This window comes from Chelmon rostratus, chromosome 6 (genome assembly GCF_017976325.1).
Source record: "Chelmon rostratus isolate fCheRos1 chromosome 6, fCheRos1.pri, whole genome shotgun sequence".
Classification (NCBI taxonomy): Eukaryota; Metazoa; Chordata; class Actinopteri; order Chaetodontiformes; family Chaetodontidae; genus Chelmon; species Chelmon rostratus.
Window position 1 is genome coordinate 13,861,328 of NC_055663.1, and position 13,418 is coordinate 13,874,745.

The window sequence follows — 13,418 nt, forward strand, 5'->3', positions numbered from 1 at the left end:
CATTTGACTCACAGCAGTGTGACTATCCCTCTTCCTTCATATTTATTGGCCCTCTACTTCAATCAGTGTGGGTCTACTCTTGGGTCCACTCTCCCTTTTCCACATCATCCTCTTAATTGCCACCTCCACTTCTTTTATGTCCACCTCCATCCTCAAACATAATTTATTTTCCTACCTATTAATCTCCTCTTTCTGTTTTATAACCTGTTTTGCTAACTAGTATTATATTTCAATACGCTCTCATCTCAGTGCGTCAGATAGCGAGACCGCTTTGTCACACTCGTCGGCATCTCAACCAGATGCACAAGGTACCCTTTAGCGTCTGTGTGCAATGCACAAAGCCTTCCTGCCACGAAGCCTTTCCAGCACGTGGCTAAAGTTGTTAAACGCTTGTAGTTCGGTAATGTTTAAGCACCAAAACTACATGGTTATGTTTAAGAAAAGATCGTTGACGTCACACATGGACATGAACCATGGCCTCCCTGGTTAAGGTCCTGCATGTGGCCAACCATCCTACCTCAATGTCCACCCCGCTATGTACATTGTCACTTTGTCTACAATGTTGGGTGGAGCAGTTGCTATGAGTGTCTAATATTGAAGTGGATGAGTTCGTGTTGGAGTTAGTTGAAAGCCCGGCGAGTCTTATATAGACGCTCCACGTTACCTTGTGCTTGTGTATGAGATGGCGAGGGGTGTGACAGGGTGTCATTATTTGACACCCTGGGGGTGAAATCAGTCTCTATATGTACATGGTTCCATGTGTCCTCTTTTCTGATGACCATCCCTCCTGCACTATTTTACACAGTCAACCCCCCTTCTCTTCCTGTGTGTGTGTGTGTGTGTGTGTGTGTGTGTGTGTGCGTGTGCGTGTGTGTCTGTCTCTGGCTATGTCCCCCTTGTTTCATAAAGATGCAACTCGGCTCTCTCTCTATTACATTGAATTGAACTGAGGTTTAATAAAGAGTGCAGGGATCCAAATCTAATAACAGCTCCACTCTGGTTATTGGAATACTCACCTTCACACACACACACACACACACATACACACACACACACAGGGAAATGTAGGCTGAGATATAAACTTGCGCTTTGTTCAGAAAAGCCTTACTCAGCACTCGCTTTCACATTATATTACACTTACTGTACATCATGTGCAAACACAGACAGTAGTGCTGTAATCTATTTTCAGTAAAGAATCATAACAATTTTTTTTTTTTTAAAACAGAGAATAGTGGGATCCCCACATGGGTGCCAACCCAAAGGTCAGGACCACAGGTGGGGTCACCTGTGTATTCATATTTGATATGTTTGTTATCATCACAAATAATGTAAATACTCGTAAGACATCTCACTCTCCTTCAACTTAAACCTAATTTTGAAACTGTAGGTTAAATTCACTGGAGGTTGAGGTGTTTGTCTGACTTTTACATGCTAACACCTCTCAACACTGGTGGTCAAAATGCTGAGAGTGTGTTAGTCATTACGCTGAAGAGGCACATAGGAAACTGAGACTGGGTATGAAATGAACAGCAGAGAGCAGCATCAGAATTGTGAAAAAATGACATAGCTTGTTTTCTGTCAGACAGCTCATGGTTACATCTTTTTTAAATGTGAGTGTAAGCGGATGCTGTCAAGAACAAGAGGAACAAGACACCAGGTGTACCTACCTGGTAGCTTATTAATTGCTGTCATCTCCTCAGTCCGTTCCTTTCCTATAATGTCTGCATTATACAACTATGGAATATGGCTGCAGAAAATGTGCAGGTTATCACTTTAAAAGTGTTTTTATTTTTTTTTTGGGGTGTATAATGGCAATAAATTATATCTGTCTGAAGACCACAGTTAAAAAGTGCAGACTGGAAAAATGAAAAGGCAAGTGACAGATCATTTTTGTAGAGCAGTTAAATGGAAAGCATTAAGAATAGTATGCAGCAGCTAGAGAGACAAATTGAAGCGCAAGGTTGTCTGCACACTCCGCAACGGTACCATGAAGCAGCATATCTACTTTCATTCAGCAGGTAGGAATTAAGTAGTTGCGTAAACAAACAGCATTTCCCCAATATATTATCATCCTCGTTTAATGTTGCTACATCCCAATATTTCCATTTGGTGTGTGAATAATGATATCAGAGATGCACAGTTTCCCATTATTTGTTTCAGCAGATCCAATGTGCGGAAATCTTATCGTCACATTTTATTGAAATTTGCAAGTCAGTCATGGCATCCCTGTCTGAATCAGTGTGAGTGCATCAGTGGCAGAGAGCCATCAGCCTCTCTCAGCACAGCTGCAGCCTTTATTGTCTGCTCCTGCAGGCAAATACAGGCGTTTGACGCACCCACTGTTACCTGTGTGTGTTTGGTCCGCCTTCACTAGCTGTCACTCATTCATTCATGACAGTCACCCTCACTCTGTATGACTGCATGCTTGCGTGTCTGCGTGTGATTGCTTGTTATACAAAGAAACAACTACGATGAGAGAAAGAGAAAATGAATGACTCAGCTTAAATCAATAGAGCGAAGCAAAGCAAGAAAATGAAAATGAGCTCAATCGGTGGTCACATACACACGCGCGCGCGAGCATGCATACACTCACGCAGGGATGCATTGAAGCTTGCAGGCAGGGTCTGTGAAGAGTATAAATAGCTCTGCATCCTCACTGATGCTATTTTTAAACCAGGAGCCGTGACTGACTTTACCAAGGGCAAAACTCAGAAGTAACATGCACGCACACGCACAGCCATACACAAACACAACAATACCGTACCCGACTTCTTGGACAGTCATGAATAAGTATGCGTCTGTTGAAACATAGCCCTTTCTTTTAGTCAGCTTGTGTCTGTCTTTAGCTGGCTCTCATCTCTCTTTGTCATTGCTGAATGCAAGCCTCTCTCTGTCACATTCTTTCCCTTTGTTTCATTCTCTGGGGCTCTCTATTATGTTACTCTCCTTTCTGGTCACATTTCATGCTTCGTTTGTATGTTATTCCTATATAAGTTCAGAATTCTCCATTAATGGCCCAGTGAGATGCGGCACTGTCTACTGTGGGAACTGGCTGTGAATTTCTATCAGGCCTCACAATACAGTATGTTGGAACATACAAGGTTTTACTACACAGTACACCTGAGCATTTACAGTGTTTGTTGTGCATTGTCCAGTCTGTGAAAAGATAAGAATGGGGAGGAGAGTAAAATCCCTTTTACGTTATACTGATAAAAGAATCAGAATTTGGCACAAAAAGTCCATGGAGCCATCCTGTTGGTGTAGACATCCCAGGCTGGTTGTGACAGTGTGGTGGTGTGGGAAATGTTTGTTGCACATTAGCACATTAGAGTTCCTGATACCCACTGAAGGGAATGGCTGAACAACACAGCATATCTTAACACTGCTGATGACCGTGTCAGTCCCTCATGGCTGCAGTTTATCCACACTGCCAGCATGATAATGGACCATGTAACAGGGCACATATCCTCAGCAAATGTTCTGAGGAACACTCCTCAACAAAGGTGAACATAGTTAAGTACAGTATATAACCATGTATACAGTGGGGCGTATGTATTCAGGTGTAACTGTGTGTATGAATGCATGTGAACATATGCTGCGTCTTTTTTCCCAGTAGTTTACCTGTGGAGGTGATTATGAACCAGCGTGAGGCAGCTCACTGCTTCTAGTGACACAGTCAAGATAAGCCTGACCTGTTATTATGCAGTAGAGGGAAAAGCTGGTGCCCAGCTGAGGTGTTGATTGTCTTATGTAGTAAGCTGTTGTTTAGTTAAGCCCCAATAGATCTCCATAGAGTGTAGAACAAAGCAGAAACAAATTGATTTTTTTTGTTTTACACCGCAGCAACTCTTCTCAAGACAGTATTCAGACTCCAGTGTATGCATGAAGTTCCCAACTACATCATTGTGTATTCCTTTTCCCGCCTAAGCTCAGCTATTACTGACATACATACATATACACATACATACATTTGTTCAATATAAGTATTTATACAGAGACATCCGTTAAAGAAACAGTTGTGCTCTTCATTTTGACCCCAGGTATCCAGCTCTTCAGCTGCTCTCCTTTTTCCCAAAACTCTAAAGTGAAGTTTGAAATTTGGCAGTAAGAGACTGAGTGTTACTAGAACTTAGTCTTGAACTACAGACACTCATACTGTATGTTGTCCCTGGTAGTGTTTGTTTGAGTGGGAACTTTTTCCCATCGCAGCTGTAAAAATGGAAAGTGTCAACATCAGCAAAAGTTTGCCAGGGTCATCCATAAACTTGTAAGAGCATCTGAAGGGCTAACTGTCAAATGTCTGTGTGGTTTATTGGAGCTTCTCTCTGCACAGTGACCAGCAAGCTTTTACACACTGATCTAGAAATACTTTATCTCAGAAAGGGACCTAACAACACTGCCCAGAGTGGATGAGCAAATACAGTTGTTTGAAGTCAACAGTGTTTTCAGACTGTTGCCAATTAGAAACCACAGCCTGTGCTTTCTCGGATGCAATTTTATAACAAAGCTCAGGAATGAGTACTTTACAAAGTTGTTGCAAACTTGTACAGTCTGTTTTTGGATTTGATCTGCCCATAATTTTGAGAAATTCAAATTGGCCAATGTCACACAACGCAACCAGTTCAACTCATTGTATTAAAACGGTCCAGTATGGAGACCAATGGCATCAATTTATCCTCTGTCAAAAATCTTGTTCAAAAGCAGGCCTTTTCCCACTACTACAACTGTAGCTCTTCACATGGCGGCGGTCCCAAAGCGGTCTGGTTGGACAAAAACATCAACACGGCACACATATTGTAAATCCTCCTGCATAGATATGCACTGTTTGATTTCCTTCCTGCCACTTGGCTCCTGTGAGCACACATCTGATTCACAGGGACAGTTGTCATGCCAACACAGTGTTGGCAAGCACCGAAACAGAGTGGCAGTGTAAGGTAGAGGCTACTCACGCAGCAGGGAACTCGAAGTACATGTGAGGACATGCACATACTGTACTGTACTGCCCTTTTGCTGTGTGGACGTATGCATGCATGTGGCTGTTGTGTCAGTCTGTGCCAGATATAAAATGAAGCCAATAACTGTGTTAACTACTTACTGTAAATGCATGGTTTCACTCAATACTGTAGTACTTTAGACAAAAAATAACCCTGGCTGTTTTGATTATAGACTTCTGTTAGAGTGGCAGTAAGATGTTGTTTCCAGTGTTTTCTCTATGTTTATGCAGACTCTCTGCTGTCAAATGCTGAGGCCATTGTGAGGATCATTATGCAATTTATGTATTAAAATGTTTGTTTGCTATCGTTTGTGTGTATGTGTGCATGCTTCACGACCTTCTCTTCACCCCACTGACAAGATATTAATTGACTTGATTACAGCATTTAGAGTGCCAGGGGTGTGTTTAAATGTAATTGAAGAGGATGTTTGTATGTATGTATGTATGTATGTATGGAACAGCCCGAATGTAAGCATTCTTACATACTCAGTGGTCGTTTCTGTCTATATTGCCAGGTGTTGGTGTCAAGGATCAGAAATGGATTAGTAGGGGATAAGGGACATGAGCGAGGGCACCCTAGAAGATCAATCAGAGGTCTCCCCTTTTCTTTCATTTCTGTCAATGGGGAACAGAAGAGCGCAGTCGGCGTTTGTCTACTGCAGGGACACCATTATAGTATAGACAGACACACTGACAGAGACAAAGAGGGGGATGGACACGATGACCGGGAAATCATTCAGAGACACAGCAAAGGGGACTGGGGGAGAAAGATGTGTGGGGCAGAGAACGAGACAGAGAATAAAGGGTTTAAACATGAAAAAAAGAGATGGAAGGAGTCTGTGCTCAGGAGACAGGCAGGGTAAAGTTGTGTTAAGCTGAGATCAGAGGGGGATCAGTCTATGTATCCTCTGTGCGCTGAGTGTCATGTTTTTTACAGCAGGAAGTCGATAAACAGTCATTCTCCCCTCTTGTATGCCCCTTCTCTCTTAGCTAGTGTACAGTATATTTAGGCTGGCAGAGGTGAGCTATGGAGCGGTTAGCTGGATTTTCATCTCCAGTCCACCAGTGAATGTCAAGATTCTGAACATAATGAGCATATACATATTTAATTTGTATTTTAAGCAATAACAGTAAACTCTAGCAGTGGTGTAGGATATGGCTCGACGGGATATCTTATTTTCTTTGGATAGCCATTGAGAGTCATTTTTTTCTATTCCTTTTCATGAAAATGAGTACAAGTTCTACTGAGGCATTGGTCATATAATATCTGACAACAGTCAGCCAGGACAAAATCTGGAGAGTCATGGTTGATTTAAACATGGCTGACCACACATAGACCAATTTTGCTCAGGTTCTTGAACTGTTCATGTTCAGTCTTCTTGGAACCTTTGTGCTATCTAGTGAACCAGACTGTGTTTCCACCACGTTGGCCAATGCACAACGGAAGGAACCAGTAGTAGCCAGATGGCGGATCGCATTGATTACCTGCAAACCTTTGCTCTGTCATTGAAGACATTTTTTTTGTCTTATCTATCTATTAATAATAAGAGGAGGTGGAAGACTCTTATATAAGACAAAGCCTAATCCATCCTTGCTTCCTAACCTGCAGAATATGACACACCCATGGATGTCATTGTACTTCATGTTATGGAAAACCTGCTACTTTTTCGTTCAGCTGGAAACCAACTTTTGGGGTTCTGAAAGGCTCAAAAAGGTTCAAAATCAGGTGCATGACCCAGAATGAACATACTCATGCTCTAGCCTCTTTGTACATGTGTGTCTCAGACCAGCTTGTGGATGGACTCTTTAGGGGAAAATAATGCATTTGTTTCAAGATACAGCAAGGAATCATGTGAATGGCTGATATGTGAACTGTTACTATCATGCCACTTAAGATGAAGTCCAGTTGGCTGCTTCTCATAGTGCCCCAGGTTACATCACTGTGACATAGAATATAGTTTGGAGGAAGTAGACTACATCATTTAGCAGGCTGTCTGCTGGCTGCAACATCATACTGCCGTATCCTAGCAACCAGTTTAGAAGAAGGGCTCGCTCAGGCAAAGCTTCAGTTCCAGCTGGTGATCTCTGAGGTGTGTGTGTGTGTGTGTGTGTGTGTGTGTGTGTGTGTGTGTGTGTGTGTGCGTGCGCGTGCGCGTGCGCGCGTGCGCGCGTGTGCGTGTGTGTGAGCTTGCTGGGATAATGAATGAGTGTTGTAGAAATGAGCGTGCTGGCTCAGTCCTGCAGGGAAGATCAATATCAACTATACATTCATCTCTAATTACCACAGCGGAACTTAGAAGGAACCTCTCTTTGTCCTTCCCGCCCTCTTGCTCTCTTTTCACCATCTCTCCTTCCCTTTCTTTCTTGAGCTCCCTGTTGTCTTCTCCCTCTACTCCTTCCCTGTACCCTCTCTGTATTTCTTTTCAAATCTTTAACGCATGAAAGAGAATAAAACCTATGTTGCCCGAGCACCTCTGTACGGTACATTAGTTACAGACCAATAGTTTCTCTTTGCAGTTTCTCCTGTCTTGTGTCAGTGTTCTTTATCTGTGTGTATTTGTTAAACAAAAATCTCTCCCTCTCGCTCCCTCTCTTGTCCCTCCTTGCCTTTCCCTCTTTGCACACTCCATTATAATTTACGAACTCAGAACATAAAAACCTAAAAATCTCAGTTTGCTATATGGATCTTTTCCCTTTTTTGTCTCTTTTCCAAGCCTCTACAGGCTCCACAATTTCACAATGATGACAGCTGGGCTTGCTTTATGACAATATTTGATTGATTCAGACCCCACTGTTTTTTCTCTCTCTGTCAGTGCTGAGTATAGGGGAAGGAGGTTTCTGGGAAGGAACGGTCAAAGGGAGGACAGGCTGGTTCCCAGCAGACTATGTGGAAGAAGTTCAGATGAGGCAGTATGACCCACGACTAGGTAAGACATCGATATGCACACAGACACACACACACACACACGTGCATACTGTACACTCACGCTGTCACACTGCAACAAATTCCTGTCTTGCTGCCATGTGTTGCACTGGTGGTGGCCATTGCTCTGTCTATGGTGCTGAACAGACAAGTAATTTCTACACCTCTTGCTATGGTGTCAGAACATTTCCTAATGTATTTGTTATTAAATGAACAAAAACCCTGCCATGTGATGCAATTAATTAATTGTTGTAATCATTAAATTCATTAATACATTTATACATACATACATAGAAAGATATAAGAAAAATGTACACTGTAAATTAATTGATAAATATTTCCATCCATTTTCTGCCACTTAGGGGCTGGGTAGCAGCCGAAACAGGCTAAGCAAGGTAGTTCATATGTCCCTCTCCCCAGCATCGTTTCCCAGCTCCTCCTTTGGGATCCCGAGGTGTTCCCAAGCAAGATTAGATCATCTCTTCAATGTATTCTAGGTCTCCTACGATTTGGACATGACCAGAAACCTCCAAAGGGAGTTGTCCAGGAGGCATCCTAGTCTGATTCCCGAACTGCCTTAACTTGCTCCTTTCGATGCAAAGGAGCAACAGCAGTACTCTGAGCTCCCTCTGGATGTCTGAACTCCATACCCTACTCTGAGTGTAACAGCCACCTTATGGTGGAAACTTATTTCAGCTGCTTATCCACCATCTCATTCTTTTATTCAATCACAAACGTTGCTGAGGGTTGGGATGTTAATCAACTGGTAAAACAAAAGCTTCGCCTTCCGTTGGTCTAGTACACTTCCGTGTTACCCCACCAATCTGCCTGTTGATCTCGTGTTCCATTTTACCCTCACTTGCAAGCAAGTCCCCAAGATACTTGAACTCCTTCACTTGGGGCAGCAACTAACTCCCAACCTGCAATCCACCATATTGCCCCATGGCCTTAGACTTGGTGGAGGTGCTGACTCTCATTCCACTGCTTCATATTCAACTGCAAACTGTTGAAGCCAACATGGCTCATACTCTGGTATTCCATACTCCCACAGTACCATGCTCATGACTCTCTAGTGGACACGGTTGTAAACCTTCTCAATCTGAGGTCAGACAGTTGGTCAGAGCCTCCTTTTAGCATCTTGGCATATCTTTCCCAGGGAAGGCTGAGAATTTTGATACCCTGATACATGGAGCACACCCTCTGGTCCACAAAACCCACCCTGGTTTGACATTCCATAGGCAATGCCCCTGACTTCCACGTGGCATTGAAGAAGTGTGTCAGCCTAGACACCCCAGTCATGTCCAGACTCATTCCAGGGCAAATCTCATCCACAATGTGTAAGACTTGGCCCCCTGTGAAGGTTGCTCCAAACACCATAACACTGGAAAAAATGCTAACTGCCGCTCACTGTACTCTCCACTGTAGCTATCTTTGGCTGTAGCTACAAGCTGCCCCTAGTTCAGTTAGCCATGCAGCAAAGTGATGACAGGGATTACAGTACTGGGTTGATTTACGGTGGCTCTGACCAGGACTCTGACTCCAGAGTAGAAGACATGGCAGACAGGTAGACAGCCATGAACCAGGAGAGCAGAATGAGGAAGATTGAAAAGCAGCCTCTATAGACAAAATATTTTCCCATCTAACTCAAAGATCTAAACCACAGTTGATGATTGTTGTAACAGTGGAAAAACAAGACAGTTTTGGTGAGTTTTATTTAGTTTCTGTTGAGTTTGAATTTCTGCATACTTGGAAAGAGGCTGTGATGCCAAGGTTCACCTAGGTCCCTGCCTTTACCTGCTGCCTAAGTGCCCCCCTGGTATCAATTTGCTTTGGGAGAACCATCATGAGCTATTGATCCCTTCAGCACACATCCACAGATCACAGGGATACCCCTTCACCCTGATAAGGTGACAGTTCCATGGGGGGATGAGAAATATTTGTGATTTTTTATTTTATCGTTAACTGTCTTTTTCTTGATCATTTCATACTACATGTGTGAACTACGAAAATGATTTCAGTAAAATTGCTGCCCTGCAACCACCCCCACAAAATTAAATATTGATTTTAATGAAAAACTTTAAGTGGGCATTCTGATGATCATGAAAATATTGAACCACAATTCACAACATGGCAATGACATTACTTCCCTAGGACGCTGCAATCTTATCATTCATACAGCTCACCTCTGACCACGTAGATGCAGTCTAACTGTTTAAACACCAGTAAGACCAATATAAGATTGCTTGAAACCTGTTTCTCTACTAGTAGACTATAATGATGTTTTCTTAGACAAGAGTAGGTTTAGGTCCTGCAAGTTAATTCTCATCTAATTTACAGTGAGTCCTCCAGAAAAGCTTGTCCAAAAGTATAATGGTTAGTCTTTTGACATTTGTTTGGCCAGGCAAAGAAAAAGATTTTGTTGACTGTGCATTGTATATCCATTTGTTTTAAACTTGTATCACTTACGCATAACATATTCGCACAATTAATTTGGGCCACCAAAGTAAACTATTTGTAAACTAAAACTTGTTTTACCATTTAATACAATTTGCTCTTCTAAATCTGCCGATCTGAAAGAAAAGATTGGTCTTCTTTCTTCATTAGTTGATATTTGCCATCCATGCTGACTGTAAACTGTCTTCAGTTTTCCACCATTTGTCAAGCTTTTAGGTACACTTAATTAGTGCTTAATTAAACACAGGTGCAAGAATAACAACGGAGTACACTACCTAACAACAGAACAGGCCCAGTTTCGCAGGCACTAATAGTGAAACTGGATTAACACCGTATATCTGTTTAAAGGTTAGCATTTTTTAACAACTACTTGTGTGGATTATCCTCCTTATTACACACTTTATATATATGCTGACTATGATGAATCTGCCATCCATGCTACTGTTGCAGATTTCAGTTAAACCTTTCAAGTGGGAGTCAGAGTAATGGGACCACATCTCCGTTTAGTTTTTCATTTGATTAGCAGATGGAACTTTTTTTTTTTGTTGTTTGTTTTTTTTGCTGAGGTCTCATGGGATACAACATGTGCAGCATCATGAAAAACATCTGTTTATTGTGTGTAAGTTTAGCAAGTGCAGCAAATACATATATTGGAGAAGGACAAGTTTTTCATAAATATCTCTGTATTCCTTGCGTGTTTATCATGCATCTCCAGAGACCTATTTCTGGAGCAATTGGGGCATTCTCCCTTTTCAAAGGGTTGTTGAGGGATTGAGGTTACCTCAGAGTAGGTGTGAAGAGATGAGAAAGGCCGGAATCTCTAAATACCCCATTTAAATGCATTGTGAGAAAAAGATAGGGGAAGGTGGGAAAGAAAGGGCCAGATAGCGAGGGAGACGGATGGGGGAGCATACTCTAAAGGACAGCAAAGTGGAGATGGCAGAGCGTGTCTTTTAGAGAGGTAGAAAGAAAAAGACCGAGGAGAGGGAGGGAGAGAGATGGGGCTGATATTGAGCCCCACTTACTCATAAATCCTGAAAAACTCAGAACCCTCAGATACCTATTTCACAGGGATTGAAAATGTCTTCTTCCTTCACTGTCCTTCCTCTCTGACACTATGTATTGTTGTTTCTCTCTTTGACATTAAACTGGAATGTTTGATATAGGATACATTTATTTTACCTTTAATCAAAAAGCTGATATTCTCCATCAAGAAAACCAAGCACTGTTAAAAACACTGGGTTCCTCTGTTGCATAATTGTTTTTCTCTTGTTATATTCCAAATAAAAATCAAAATTAGTCTTTTTTCTATTCTTGGAAACCTTTATTGTTATTATTGGAGGAGGAGTTTCTTTGGATGTCAAATGGTAAAACTTGCAGCCACTTTTAACAATCCAATCAAATCAAAAAGATTTGTTTCACTCATATATGCCATTTCACTCAGACATGTGTCACGTTTCAAAGATAAAGGCAGTCTAACTGCTGTTTTACTGACATTATAAACCAAGCCCCCAGGGACAGCACTGGGCTGTGAGGAAATGTTGTGGCCACCCATGGTATTGCAGCGTCACATGACCGAGTGGCTCCAAAAAAGCGTTTTCTCATTAACAGCCACCACAAAAGGAACATCTGTAGAAGAATTAATACATTTTTCTCTTCTAAGAGTGATTAAGAATTTCAGTTGTGTTTAATTATCAAAATTCAACTATATTATGCAATACAATATATTTAATATAGTATTTTATTAATGAGCTAATTTCTGAATCTGCTGAGGCATTGCAAAGCTAAGAGTAACACAGTTTGGCACAGTAACACACACACTGGAACACACTAAAACACACAGGTTTGTTTATATGAAGGCAACCATTGAGGCATCACTGACAGTTAGGCCAATATGTTCTGGCCTCGTGAAGAAGGAAAGACAGCTCTGTCTACAATTAAGTAACCCAAATACTACAGCTCTCTCTCCCTCTCTCTTTCTCTGCCACTGTACATCACCCATGAGTCATGACTCTGAAAGTGCTGTCTCTCTTTATCTATCTCTGCCTCCATCTCTTCGCGCTCCTCTCTGCCAGCTTTGAAAGAGCAATGATGGAGATGGGGTAAAGACAAAAAAATGGGATGATGGGAAAAAGCTGTTTCGGTTTGGGAGAGCGAGAGAGGATGGGCAAAGGCTGGTAGCAAGCCAGCGAGAGACAGAGTGAGTGAGAGAGAAAGAGAATGGAAGCAGGTGACCATATGAAAGAGGCACAGTTTAAACCATCACCGACTCTCTTGGCTGTTATCTGTCACCGCACTGCTCTTCTCTCTCTGCATGGCCGAGGCCAACTGCAGCCAACAGTTCATCTTCAACCGGTGCTCGAGGGGACACAGAGAGGGAGGAAAGACAAAGGCGAAGTGTAGAAGTCAACTAGGACAAAAAATAGGAAAGAGGAGTGCTTGAGCAACTGATGGGGAAAATGAGGGCAAAAAGCAAAGACTATTGATTGAATTCATTAAGAGTGCAATGAGTGATGCAGTGGTGAAATGCTGCTGGCTGTGTGTAAATGGCTGCTATGTTATTTCGTTGGGGAGGTGTGCAGTATCCATGTGTTATTAGAAATCATTGTTCGTTGAAGGGTAAAAAAACAGAACTGTGCCTCACTGACGACTGAAAGTCCAGCATTGTTTTTTTAAAAATGGAAACATTCTGTTGTTAGATCTGTGGAATATGCCTCAATATCTTCAGCCATCCTGCAAGCGCCACACTCCCCCCAACACACACACAGCACACATGCTGCTGGCCTCTATGTGGGGGTTAATTGTAGATGTTTACCCGTGGTAATGGAGGGGATAATGATGTGAGTATGAACTGCTCTTCCTTTTCTAATGATGCTACCAAATTGCCGGGGGCCACTCATTTTCTGCAATAGTACTGTCGTTGGCTACAATCTGGGGTCTTACAGCTTCCAGCTGAAGACCCCCACCCCCCCATCCTGCTACCACCCAATAAGATGCTGCCATGCTGCATTCATGTAAATAGGCAAATTCTGCCAAATGGTAAGTGAA

General features: G+C 42.3%; 1 protein-coding gene across 1 annotated transcript in view; it reads left to right on the top strand.

Moving 5' to 3' along the window:
- Positions 1-13,418, top strand: part of shank3a (SH3 and multiple ankyrin repeat domains 3a) — a 145,213-nt gene that overhangs the window by 93,640 nt on the left and 38,155 nt on the right. The window contains exon 13 of the mRNA XM_041939029.1: positions 7,807-7,920. Within this exon, the coding sequence (XP_041794963.1) occupies positions 7,807-7,920 (114 nt within the window). The remainder of the gene's footprint in view (positions 1-7,806; positions 7,921-13,418) is intronic.